The following is a 14,809-nucleotide window of genomic DNA, read 5'->3' as shown; positions in this document are numbered from 1 at the left end:
AAGAGTTATGAGGGTTGAATTAGCTCTAAGTTTACCTTTATGTATAAGGGTGTTTTGGTAATTATGCAAAGTTGCACAAGGGTAAGTGAACAATGTCTTTAGATTAGACTAATTGATCAAGTAGTAGACCTTGTTGGGTTAATTTATCAATTAGGACCCAATTTGGGCTAGATTAAGTGACCTAGGTCCATATGAGCTCAAGTCACTTAAGCCTGGTTAGGAACCTTATAAATACCCTATTGGGGTTAAACTTTCCACCACTTCTATCTTCCATCATCCAGAAAGAAAGAGAGAGTCATAGTCTTCACCCCTCTTTCCTCCCTACCAGAAGTGTGTCAAGAACAAGGTTGAGTTATCAAGCGGAAGATTATGGGTTTACAAGACTTCCAACATCTTCAAGGTTGTCTTCAACACTTGAAATTTAAGGTTTAGAAACATTCAAACCTAAAGATTAGTACTTTAACCCTCATGATCATTTTTTTTGAAAAATTGGTACTGTTTCTGTTTCTTAGGTCTAAGATGCCAACATGGAGCTCATTAATGGATTAAGTTCAAGGAAAATTAGAATAATTAGTGTATGCTAATTAATTTGGGAATATAAGTATGCATAGGAAAGATTGTTTAATTTACCTTAAATTTGTTTTGAAAACTTGTGGGCATATAGATTAGAGATTATGGAAATTAAAGTTATCAACACTAAATTGTTAAAATTAGAAAAAAGAGAAAAATGTCATAAATTTTAATCGTGTAATTTTTCTGGCTAGAAAACCTAAATTATATTATTTCATTTTAGTTCTTGGTATTAGCTAAGGGTCGTCAACATAGAAGAATTGCAAAAGAGAAGTTGGTGTAAGGTAGGGAATTTTATAGCATTCCATTGTGTATATTTGTTTCTTTTCTTGATGCGTTTATTGAGAAGTTATATCTTTACTATGATTTTATGAAGTGTTTCAATGTGCCATGGTGTTCTTAGTTCATTGTTTTAAAATGTTGTAATTATATTTGGATATGCATTAGTATGACGATTCATGAGTTTAGTATTGAAGAAGTGATTCATGGTATGGTTACATTGTAGGAATGATATGAAACAATGACATATAAATATCTAGAGAATAGATTGATATGTGAGAAGTATTTTATGAGAAATTGCAGATACTATATTTCAATATATTGCTTATGTGGGACAGTAGGTCATTGGGTGAAAATCCCTAAAACTCTTGAGGAAGACACTTTGATTTGGGTGTATGTGGTTTGTTGGTCCTTGATTAGAGCCACAAATTGTCCTCTAATGGCGCATATAGGAATGAATTATGTAAATGTAAAGGCTCAATTCACCCAACTTAACTTGAATTGTTGCTAAGACCCTAGCCATGAATCTAATATATATCTTGAGCTAAATATCAAATTTAAAGGATAAATATCAAATTTAAAAGATAAAAATGATGCAATTTGGAGAAGTCATTTTTAGTCATGGTGGAAACTAAAATTCTAGAAACAACATATATTATGATTTTGAGATGATATTTGGAGTACTTTCCAAGGTCATTTTTGGGCATATTATATATCATTTCGAAGCTCGAAAAGTTAGAAATTCAATGCTTCAAACTATATGCAAATTGAAGTTGAAACGAGAAAGATATGGATGATTGAAGAAAACTGCACAAAGAGGAATTAAAGTGTCAGTTTCACATGAACATGCGAAATTTTTGCAAGACCATGCCAAATGCACCATAATGATGTTAGAATGTTGTCAATCCATTTATATTTCACATGGCCATGTGAAATGGATCATCCTCATGTAATTTTTATAATTTTTATTGAGAGCCCTTGATTTGGAAAGAAGATTTTACATACTCTCTAGGATCTTGCCATGTGTCAACTTAACTTTTAACCTATAAATAGGGCATTAGAGTTCTTTTTTAAGAGTTCAGGAATTATTGGATTTTTTGGGGAGAGAAGACGACATTGAAGGTTCTTGATTTGTTTTCTTTATTTTAATCAATTGTTTCTAATTTCTTTTATTCAAGAATGGTTCTCAATTCTTCTTTTATGGATTGTGTGAATGAAATCACCACCATGAGAGGCCAAAAAGCCATATTGGGGTGTGAAACATGAAAACCTAGGGTTAGTGCTAAGGGAAAACAATGAGTAAAATCAAACTAAAAATGGAATGAATGAAGGGTTGAGGCATAATAGATGAAAATAGAAATATCCTATAATGTTATTTTGAATTAGGGGATGTTATAATAGCCCATTCCTTGATACTAAGGATTCTTGGTAATTCTTGATCATTAGTTATATGAGGTTTTGCTATTGTTATCCACCCTAAGACAAATCTATACAGAGTGGTAAAGACCTAACTCCTAGAACTAAACCCAATTTTCATACCCATTCATCTATTTGGTATTTCAATAATAGAATAAAATATTAAAAGTTAGGATACGGATGCAACCCTGAGTTGTGGAAATCAAGTTGATCTCGTTTGATCCCACATTTTAAATACTTTAAGACTAATTAAGATTGTGGTACCCCCAATCTTGAATCATTTGAATTAGAAATCAATCATTCTTTTGTAATTTATTTAATGTTTATTTTATTAAATCCAATTTTGTTCAAATCAAATTTTTATTTTTTTTCCAATTCAAGAATTTAGAAAAAAAAAAAACAATCTTTTAGACCTAATTTGACAATTTTCACAGGCAGTCCATGAGGACGATACTTGGAGTACTACAAAAGTTGTAGTGACTCTTTCTTTGGTTTTTCTTAGCCAGAGTTGCTACGTAATTTAGGCTTGGTATTTGGGCAACAAAGAATTGTGGTTAGTCCTACCCTTGGGTATTAATCTTAAAAGACACGCGACATGACTTGTTCTTGGGTGGTAGTCCCAAAATAGTTATTGTTTTATGGTTGAGCATCCTTTGGAGCATTGATGGTTGATATGTACATTGGTGAGGATTAACAATTTATCATGTGTGTTCTAGGAGTTAGATTGTGGTACCCCCAATCTTGAATCATTTGAATTAGAAATCAATCATTCTTTTGTAATTTATTTAATGTTTATTTTATTAAATCCAATTTTGTTCAAATCAAATTTTTATTTTTTTCCAATTCAAGAATTTAGAAAAAAAAAAACAATCTTTTAGACCTAATTTGACAATTTTCACAGGCAGTCCATGAGGACGATACTTGGAGTACTACAAAAGTTGTAGTGACTCTTTCTTTGGTTTTTCTTAGCCAGAGTTGCTACGTAATTTAGGCTTGGTATTTGGGCAACAAAGAATTGTGGTTAGTCCTACCCTTGGGTATTAATCTTAAAAGACACGCGACATGACTTGTTCTTGGGTGGTAGTCCCAAAATAGTTATTGTTTTATGGTTGAGCATCCTTTGGAGCATTGATGGTTGATATGTACATTGGTGAGGATTAACAATTTATCATGTGTGAGAGAATGGATGAAGCAAAGCAGAGATGAAACCATCAACCACATGCATGCATATTTGACATTGTTGCATATTTGTTAACATATTATTCCTTCCACTTTTAGATGCAGGTTAGAAAACATCTGCTAAGGTTAATGCTTGAGTTTTGCTTGTTCTGTTGATTGAACGTTGTTTTGCTCGTGTTGAGGGTGTTTTGAGGCTTTTGCCTTTGTATCATAGAAAGACTAAATCATTCTGAAGAAATGATGTAATTTATGTTTGTTTTTGTACACTTATAGTATGAGCTACCCTTAGTGAACCATGGGGGTTTTGGTATGTGTATGGTAATATGGTATAGGTTTTCTCTGTGAAATAGATTATATTTTGTTAATTAATAGTTTCAAAGATTATCACTGGGTGAATACTTATTTATAATAGGTTTCCACTTCCTTATTTTGTAAAAAATCAATCCAAAACTCAGCATTTAAATTTTCATCTCCCTAGTTTTAGGAGAAATAATTTTGTATTTGAGTATTAATTAGTAAGTTTGAAAATTAGGGGTATGACATTATATTTTGTTAATAAATGGGTTCAAAGATTATCATAGGGTGAATACTTCTTTATAATAGGTTTCCACATCCTCATTTTGCACAAAATCAAGTAGAAACTTAATACTTAAATTTTTGTCTTCCCAATTTTGGGAGAAATAATTTTGTATTTGAGTATTAATTAGTAAGTCTGAAATTTGGGGTATGACAATTATGAAGTTTCCATGAGAATATTTATTAAATTAGAAAGGTGTAGGAATAAGGAAAATAAATTTGTGAGAAATTTTGAATGTGAGAAGCTAAAGTTCCTTTCTTGGATAAGATGCTCTCAAGATTTTCATATTCTCATATATTGATAATTCCTTATTGCACTAGTGTTTCCAATTTGGAAAAAAATATCATCAAAATTTTCATTAGAGATAATTTATCATTAAAAGGTTATTACTAAAAAGCTTAGTAATTTGATGGAGATGAATTTCTTTGAAAACATTTCCTAGATATTTATTAAATGGATTAATTATGTATAGAAGGAGAATTTTATAAAAATAGATTTTAAAATTTTGAAAGTGAATATTTTATGACAATTCATTTTTATCAAATCATGACTTAAGGTTGTCAATTTTCATGACTCACCAAGCTACTATATTGCATTGACTCTCAACCTTGAGAGAATATTGAGCTTGTGTTGAAATCAATAGAAAGTTTTGACCTATGAGTGAAACCCTAAAGTAGTCATATATCCTTATTGATTGAGTCATTGTTTTAGTGACAACAGATATTCTCAATAAAGACACTATGATATCTCATGTGATTGAGATAGTGTGTCATCTTGGGTGATCTAAAAGACATGATCATGAAATTTGTAACTACAATAATTCCTTTAGAAGAATTTGACATATACTCCTTGGAGCTAGAGTATGTTAGTTGATTACATAATACATGAGATTGGTAACTTAAGGATTGGAGAGGTAATCTTGATAAGTGATAACACTACCTTGTTAGATTACAAACACTAATTCATGAAGAGTTTGCATGTATTGGATAATAGGCCACATACCTAAACTTCATCTCGTTATTATTTACATAAGACACTAAAGTGCAGTTGATTCTCTTTAGTAGAATGTTGAATTGACTTCTGAATTGGATTTTGAGAGAGTTAGTACTCCCATGGGTCTCAATGGTCCATACTCTAAGCTCATATACCATGATAACACGGTTTATGAGGGTTGTATTGACTCTTAGTTCACACTTATGCATAAAGGTGTTTTGGTAATTACGCAAGGTTGCATAAGGGATAGTGAACAAGTTCTCTAGATTAAGTTAATTGATTAATTAGATGACCTTGTATGGTTAATTAATTAATTAAGACTTGTTTTGGGCTAAATTAAAGGCTCAAGTCACTTAAGCTTAGTAAGGATACACAAAGCTATTTTAACATAACCAACTATACAAAATAATATCTTTACACAACTATATCTAGCTATAATATACAACTATGATTTGATAGCTAGTTACAATTGTGACTACATAGTTGTTACAGTCGTGATTACACAATTGTGACTTTCATGTTGACTATAAGGAACATTTAGTAGGCAAGTCAAAAAAAAAAAAAAAATTCATATATAGACTTAGAAAAGCCTCCTGCTAATGGTATATTAAGTTTCACAATACCATAACAACTTTTGGTTTTCAAGAAGATAAATTTGATAAATATGTATACCTAAAGGTCAATGAAAGTAAGTTTATTTTTTTTAATGTTATACGTGGAGGATATCTTAAGTTTATTTTTTTTAATGTTATACGTGGAGGATATCTTACTTGTAACTAATAACTTAGCTTTATTACATGAAAATAAAAATTTTCTTTCAAACAACTTTGAGATGAAAGATATGGGCAATGCATCCTTTGTACTTGGAATTGAGATTTATTAAGATAGGTGTCAATGTCTCATTGGCTTTTCTCAAAAGGCTTATGTAAACAAAGTTCTTAAAAGATTTCAAATACAAAAATGTTATCTAAGTCTAACTCTCATTGTTAAAGGAGATAATTTAAGCAAAGTCAATATTCTAAAAGTGAATGGGAGTTAATGCAAAATATTCCCTATCCTTTTGTTGTTGGTAGCTTAATGTATGCCTCAACATGTACATCCCCAAATATTAGTTTTATGGTTAGAATGCTCGTTTGCTATCAAAGAAATCTTGGATTGGATTATTGGAAAACAACAAAAGTTATATGCTTACCCATAAACATGACGATCACCTAGAGATTGTTGGTTATTCCGATTAAGTTTTTACGAGTGTATTGATTCTTTAAAATCAACATCTAGATATATTTTTTCCTTAGCTAGTGGTACTATATTGTGGAAGAGCATTAAACAAACCATAATTGCTTCTTCAACAATGAAAGCTGACTTTATAACATGCCATCAAGCGACCTCACAAGCTATTTGGTTATAAAACTTTATTTTATGCCTTAAAATTGTAGACTCCATCATTGAATTAATTAAGATATATTGTGATAATTCTGTAATAATTTTCTTCTCTAAAAACAATAAGTGCTCCAATAAGTCAAAACATATTAAGTTGGAATATCATATGGTTAGATAAAGAGTCCAGTTTCAAAAATTGTCTATTAAACACATTAGTACATATATGATGATAGTAGATGCATTTACAAAAGCTTTGGTGCTTAAGAGATTTAAAGAACATGTTCATTCTATAGGTCTTACCAATGTTGTATAATCGTTTTTAGACATGCAATAATAGAGTTTCTTGTTCCCTTATACACAATTTTATGGGCTAATGATTACAAGATTGTTAAAGATGTTACAAGGTTTTATCCCTTCTAACACTTTTAATTTGAATGAAATTGAGTTGATAATCATTCTATAGTCTCTGGTTGATAGAACACACAAACAATATTATCACCAGATGCAGACTGTGGTATCATCATTTGATGTGATTACAGGATCCGGGGCTGTAAAACCAACACAACACTTGTCATGACCCAAATTCTAGGCAACCCAAAACTTAACTCATGACCTTCGGTCAAAGGTTTGATCTTAAGGGTTACTACACCTATCCAAGCTGACGGTCAATCTTGATAACCTGATTTTTTTTTTTTTTTTAATTTCTCAATAAAACAACATCTAATCCCAAGAAGAAATGGTTATGTGAAACGGAAATGAGAATTAAAGGACCCCAAAGAAGGCAAAAAAAAAAGAAAGAAAAAAAAATAGAAGAACCCTAGAGAAAGCGAATTAAGAAGAGAATGAGATCCTTAGGGTGAAAGACCCAAAAGTTTACCCCGGGAAGACTCCGAATGGGGAGTGTATTTGGGTACAGATGTGTATCCTTCGGTGAAAGCTTGAGAATAACAATGTATTGTGTGATTGTGTAAGCATTTGCATCATATTGCATTTGGAAGAAAGATTTGTATTATTTATCAATTATATGTTTGAATATATTATTTGAGACTAAAATGACTTGTTTATTTTGTAAATTTAGAATTTTTAATATGTTAAACATATGATTGAATAAGAGAAATGATAATTTTGATTGGTTAATGTATAAAATGTAGGTGTAATATTACATTTTGGCATATTATTGTGTTTTATTGACTTAAAATTTCTAACTCGTGTGGGTTTAAACACCCTAAAAAGCAACGTGGGAATGCTAACCCCTTTATTTTCTAAAATTTTTAGATACATATATAATTTCTGAGGGATCATAAGAAGATCAAGAAGTGCTCCAAAAAGCAAAATAATCATAATAATGTTTGTTTTTAAGTTATATTACCTTTTTTACATGTACTAATTTGAGTTATATGGACTTTTGTAAGTTAAATTATATTTTGTTAGTTTGTAAAACATTTTTGAAAATATTCTTTTTGACTTAGAGATTATTGTAAATATTTGAGCTTTTGGGTGGAAAAATGTTTTGACAGATTTATTATACTTGCGAATAAGTGATAGTGTAATGGTTAGTTTCGGAAAAATAAAATAAAATAATATGATATAGTAAATTTTAGCTTAATAAATTGATATTTTTTTTCTTCATATAACCATGATGCGTATGAAGTGCAATTAAATCATATTTTAATATCCACAATTTTCCAAAATATAATTCTATTTACTCCCATTATGTTTCATAATCTCCAATAATTCACACAATGATTTTTCTCAACTCTAATCACCACAAACATCACATAAAATTTACAATTAATTTGTATATCATCAAATATAATTTAAACCTTAGTCACATAAATTTTATTTCTTCCCAACATGCTTAATAATTTTCAACAACCAACATAACAATTTTTTCTTCAATTATATCATCCCAAATATCAAAGAAAGTTCTCCAATAATCCAAATATCAACAAAAACACAATTTATACCATAATTTTATTTATTTCCATCAATTTCAATAATTTTAATACCCAATACAACAATTTTCCACAATTAAGCCACCACAATGTTCAGAAAAATTTCCAATAATTCAAATATCGACAAAAACACAATTTATATCATAATTTTATTTATTTTCAATAATTTCAATAATTTTAACACCCAATACAATAATTTTTCACAATTAAACCACCACAACATCCAGGAAAATTTTCAATAATTTAAATATCAACAAAAATACAATTTATACCATAATTTTATTTATCTCTAACAATCTCAATAATTCCTAACACTCAATACAACTATTTTTTTATATTTAAATCATCTCAAACATTACCAAAATTAAAAAATAACCTGTAAATCACAAAAAAATTATCAATAACCATAATCATACTTTAAATAATACAAATAACATCTATTATCTTTCAAAAACATAATATATAAATTTTTTCCAAAGAAAAATATTAAATCAAAGTTTTAGGATTAAACCACCTTACCTTAGATCTGAAAATCTAACAATTGAAACTAAAATCGGACTCCGTAAGAGTATTGCTCATGTTGAATAGAGTACCCTCCTGAAATCTCACGCAAAATGGAAATAGTTTGTCAGGTCAATCGGCTAGTCGAAGTCGAGCAAGATTTTCTCCTCTACGATGCCCTTGTTTTGGTCTCCCTTCTTTCTTTTTTTTTTTTTTTTTAAATTCCCACGCTCTCATAAACTTCATTTTATACATATATAATTATAATTAAACAAATTTGAAAATGCTAGCACATCCTTTTCTTTTAATAATAAATTAACTATTATCATTTACTTCACACTCTGTAATTATAAATTATACTCAACTTATAATTTTTCACCTTACCAAAAATACCACTATATTCTTAATTAAATTTATTACAAACCTACTTTTCAAAAAAAAGTAATTTTATTATAATTACCTGAAGTATTTTTATTTTAAAATTCATTTAGAACATGATTTAATTAACTATTAAAGAAAAATTCAATTTCATAAAATGTTTGAAACATAAAATAATTTGTTTTCGGCGTCCAAGAAGTTGAAATTCATAATAACCTTTAAGCCGTTAATTTTGTCAATATTTATTTACCAACAAAATTTAAACAATATTGTAGACTCCAAAATTTGTCATAATTTTATTTTTACATTAATTTTGAGCTCAATTTTATCAATAAATTTTAAATTCCGATTACATGTGATTTTTGGCCCACTCACCCTTTAATTCTTAGTTTTTATTATTTTGTAAATTATTTTACTTTTATTTTTATTTGTTATTATTATTATTATATTATATATTTATATTTATATTTTATTTATTTATTTTCTCTCTCCTCTCTCCTCTCTCCTCTCTTTTCCTCTTTCTTCTCTTCCTTCCTTTACCCAACTACCCCCCACCCACTCCCTCTCTCTTACCCATACTCCCCACGTGACCTCCCTCATTTCTCATCTCTTCCTTCTTCTCTCTCTTTTGATTTTTATTTTTTATTTTTAGTTTTTCTCCCGCCATTTTCCTAAGAGTGGTGGGGGCCCAACTTCTCTCCATTTCTTAGCTCTTCCCCTTCCCCAATTTTTTCGCTCCATAGACGACGACAACCGACTTTCCCATTTTTGTTTCCCCATTCTTCTTGATTTATTTATTTATTTTATTATTTTTGGCTGCCAAAACACCACACTCCGCCGAGACCCCCACCCATTTTTTTTCTTCCCCATTTTCTTTTTCTTTTTTGGGTTTTTCTCCATCTGAAACCCATTGCCACTTTCCTCAGTTCCCCACTCTTTTTTTTTTCTTTTCATTTTTCTCTCCACATTATTTATTTATTCTTTTTGGATTTTTTTTCCTTTCATTTTCTCTTTCTCATCTTTTTCCTCGCTCTCTCCATCCCCCACCTTCACCGCCACTACTGGCCGGCCACTGTCAACCAACCACTACTGACCAACCACCCCACCATTGCCGGCTAGCAATTCGATCATCCATAGTTTTTTTTTTTTTTAAAGGTAAATTTCCTTTTTGCTTTATTTTATTTTTTTGTTTTTGGTTTGCATAGTAATTGATTTGGATTTGGGCTATTACTTATTGGTTATTTGTTTGGGCTTATTAGTTTGGGTTTGAGATATTATTTCCTTTGACTATATATATTATTAATGTGAGCTTGTTAATTGATATGAATTTTGAGCCCACAATATGGGTGAAATTTGTTGGATAACTTGAATATTTGACATGGGCTTTGCGAATTTGAACTATTTAATTTGAACATGGGACAATTGTAGTGTATATTAAATTATATTTGGACTATGGAATATTAAATTTAGGCGTAATAGAATTTATTTTAATTTATCCAATTTTAGGTTTGATTGATTGTGTTTGTATTTTTAGTTATTAATTTGGATGTTTTGGGGTAAGACTTATAGTAATTTGAGTTCATTTTAATTGATGAAATTTATGGGACTAATTTGAAATTTGTATTTGGGTTTGAATATTTATTTGGAATTTTGTACAATATTTACATTTGGGCTATTTTTGTTTTTGCATGGGCTCATTCTACAATTTTTTGGTTGAATACGAATTTATGACACGTGGGAAACGAAATTTCATGGAAGAAAGTGAGACTCGAAAAACTGTAGAAAGACACTGAGCTTGTTGTAAGTTTATTTGGGTACATGTTTTACTTCCTATTTTTATTTGGTTTTATTTTTATTAGTTCTATAAATATTTGTTTGTATACATTTATTGAGTGTGTACAGAATTGAATATCGAACAAATAATAAATTTTGTTTAAATAAGAGGAAGAATTCGGTAAATATGTTTTAATAAAATAATAATTTTAAAATATTATTTTTAATAAAAGAAAGTTTTTTTTATTAATAAAAATTCAGAAAAATGCATTTAGAAAAATCCAAAAGAATTGTTTTTAATAGAATTTGAAAAATTGTTTTTAATAAAATTGTCCAAAAATTTCTTTGTTTAATAAATATAGTTTAGAAGTTGTTTTGTAAATAAAGGTGTCCCAAAAATTAATTTTTAATAAAATTGTCCAAAAAATGTTTTGTAAATAAAGTTGTCCCAAAAATTAATTTTTAATAAAATTGTCCAAAAAATATTTTTTTAAATGAATTCTTTTTCCTTAGTTAAAATGGGATTAAAAATATTTTTTAGAAATAGAGGATTTATTTATTTATTTAATTAAAATTTCTTTTGCAAATAAAGTTATGTCTTTAAAAGTAATTTGTATAAATCACTTTTCTTAAATGAAAACAAATTGAAATACTTTTATAAATAAAATTATAAAAATTCATTATTTTCTAGTAAAAGTAAGTAAAAATAATTTTTGTACCCAAATTGAAATTTTGTAATAAATTCTTTTGATACTGTAAATAACTTTTTTGAAATTGAATATAAATGAAATTGAGAAAATAAATTGATTCTTTTTTGTAAATAAATAAATCAAAATCATTAATTCAAAATCATTTTTAATAAAATCCTTTGAAATTTTTTGAAAACTATTTTTTTTAATATCTTTTTTTTAGTTCAATAAATCATTTTGCATAATTCTCTTATTATTTATTTTGTGTATTTTTGTAATTAGATTTCATCATTATTTGTGTGTATATTGATTTTCTCTATGACTTGTACATACTCATTTGTCTGATTATTTTTTTTTTTGGTATCCATAATTAATTAGTTAATTGCCATAATTCCCTTAATTTGTTTAGTAAAGATCATATGTATACGGGTTTAGAGGGGTGTTACGGCTCACCACCGTACCTTCCCAATAGCTAACTTGACCCCCGGACCCAGACTCGGTTTTTCACAAACTTGTTTTTCTTTCAGGAGTCACACTTAGGGTTTTTCTTTATTATTTTATTTTTTCCTTAAAAAATAAAACAAAAATAAGTGACGACTCTAAGTCATTTAAAAAAAAAAAAAATCAAATTTTCACCAAACATATAAAAAAGCGAGTCACACCGTCAAGTGAGAATGCACATGAAAAATGCGGGGTCCACAAATATTCTAAAACTTAATTTCATAAATTCATTCGTATTTCAATTTATCTATATATATAAAAAAAAAATCAAATTCTCAACCATTTGGTATAACTTTTATTTAATTTACTTCATTTGTCAAATTCCTCAATTGCATCAAACTTTCAAAATTTAAGTTTACTAAATTCATATTTAATTAATTTACTTTTTGTATATTTTTCTAAATTCACATATTATAATTTAATCTAAATTTAATTTCAATTCAATTTTATTTGATGTTTTGTAATTTTATAAGGTTTAATTCCAATTATAAAAATTAAGTTGATTCGTTATAAAATTATAGTCAATTTCTTTTTAATTATCTATTATAACAATTCGATATAGTATAAATTTTTATCAAGTTTTTCTTCTTATGGTCCCTGATAATTACCCAATAATAATTAAATTAATTCTCATAATATACTTAATATTCAAATTTTCAAAATCTAATTTTAATTATATGGTGTTTAAATTTTTCTCCAATTTTAAATTTAATTTATAAAATTTTTACTCAAATGATGAAAATTTCAAATTATTGACTTTTGACTAACTTTTTTAAAATCTCTTAAATATTAGCACCTCACCATTCTTTTTTACTATTTGACTAACAATTTTATGAAAACTTTTCTGATATCCGAATCTGACATGTCATTAAAAAAACACGGGTGTTACAGCACCTCCAGTCAATCTCTCGCCACTTCCGCTGCTCGCGTGATGCAATCACTGTTCAGATTCAAGCAACGCGAGGAAGCCTTGGGGAGCAAGATACTTCAGGAAACAGCAAAGGGGTTGGAATATCTCGCTTGCGATATGTGGACCAGCAGTTCATGCAACAGAGTGCTCTTCAGCAGCTTGGTATGATGCAACAACACGCCTGGAGGCCACAGAGGGGGCTGCCTGAAAGCTCTGTTTCTATTCTTCGTGCTTGGCTTACTACAGCACTTCCTTCATCCGTAAATCCTCAACAATAATCCTTTTTAAGTTCATTCATACTTGTTGTTTGCAAGACATGTGAACTCTTCCATTCATCAAATTGCTAATTTTTTTATGTTTTCCAGCTGCCCAAAAGATTCTGATAAGATCATGCTGGCAAGGCAGATGAGCTTGACCAGGAGGCAGGTGAGAAAGGAACTGATTATATTATCTAAATAAGTTATTTAATAATGATTTAATCGTTTATCTATGAGGCAATCTTATGTGGTTGAGCTTGGATGTTAGATATTCTTTGCTTGGCTGCATCTCTAAATGATTTTATTGTACACTCCTATCCATATAAACAATGATTACACGTTCAGGGTTTAGTAATTATTCAATGTTAGGAATAGTCATTAATCTCGAATATGTTGCGAAAATGTTTGAAAGGTGGGAAATCGTTTCAATAGCTGGAAACATTTAAAGAAAGAAAAAGGAAAAGACAAGTTTTGAAGAATGACTTTGAATAACCTTTGTTAGACATGGGGGAGAAGGACATGTGCACATTCTACAATATTAAGGAGTAATATCTACAGATTTGTTTTGAATGCACTAGAATCGGGCTTTTTATGTTATAACCTTTTTTTTTTTCCCTATAAATGGGTTCTTCAAAATTTTGTAGAATTGCCTATGCAGATGGGATTCTTCAACTGCAGGAGCCAGTTTCAGAAATGGGGCACCTGGTGAAACCCAAACTGAATATGGAATAGTGAAATTAAGCAGGGAGCAAGGGCCTGGTGCGGAAGAATGCAGCAGCCTCTTCCCAGATGGCATCGTTCAATCTTATGGGGGCAGCGATAGGCTCATGGCAGCCCCCGCTGCAGAACATCACATGTCAGAGTTAGGGAGGTTCGGAAGTGGGACTGGGGTATCCCTTCCATTGGGGTTGCAGCATTGCGAGGGAGGCAGCTTATCCATTTCCGGTGAAGGTCATCACGGTTTTGCGGGTATGGGAGAGGACGATACGTACGACCCGCCCAGCAGCTTCTTCAGTGGGTACTGAAACGGCCACTTCCGGTAGCACAGACTCAGCTCCTCCCATCTATTACATGATTTTGTAGCCTGATTACTGATCCATATGGACAAATTTTCAGAAAAGGAACCAAGCCTTAGCCCATTCATCTTGCTTGCTTGCTTGCAAATGCTGAAAAACAAGAGCCCGATAGCCCCTGATTTTCTGAATATTGAGATATATCAAACACAGTTGTAACATTAAAACATGGAATCGATTGGAAAGTTCGTTTTATTTGTAAAGATGAGACGCATATTTTTTGTTTTAAGTGTATTGTTTAAGGCAATTTGTACAATTACTTCAACTGTTATTGAAGAAAAGATATTTGAATTAAAACCAGAGTATGACTTGGATGATCATAGCCTTGACGTCGATTATTACTTCACAGGACTACAGGAGTTTTCTAGGCATTATGAA

The 14,809-nt window shown here is 29.7% G+C and overlaps 1 protein-coding gene across 2 annotated transcripts; it reads left to right on the top strand.

Moving 5' to 3' along the window:
• Positions 1–10,948: 10,948 nt before the first annotated feature.
• LOC117916402 lies at positions 10,949–14,728 on the top strand. 2 transcript variants are annotated; one of them, XM_034832376.1, is made up of 4 exons: positions 10,949–11,028; positions 13,083–13,361; positions 13,467–13,527; positions 14,003–14,728. In XM_034832376.1, the coding sequence occupies exons 3-4, from the start codon at positions 13,492–13,494 to the stop codon at positions 14,381–14,383; spliced, it is 417 nt and encodes a 138-aa protein (XP_034688267.1). In that variant the 5' UTR covers positions 10,949–11,028; positions 13,083–13,361; positions 13,467–13,491; the 3' UTR covers positions 14,384–14,728. The 2 variants fall into 2 exon arrangements, 1 of the variants encoding a protein (XP_034688267.1); XR_004651554.1 differs by having other exon boundaries at positions 10,974–11,028; positions 14,017–14,726.
• Positions 14,729–14,809: the final 81 nt, after the last annotated feature.

Source organism: Vitis riparia, chromosome 6, assembly GCF_004353265.1.
Source record: "Vitis riparia cultivar Riparia Gloire de Montpellier isolate 1030 chromosome 6, EGFV_Vit.rip_1.0, whole genome shotgun sequence".
Classification (NCBI taxonomy): domain Eukaryota; kingdom Viridiplantae; phylum Streptophyta; class Magnoliopsida; order Vitales; family Vitaceae; genus Vitis; species Vitis riparia.
This window is presented reverse-complemented; position numbering and strand designations above follow the sequence as displayed.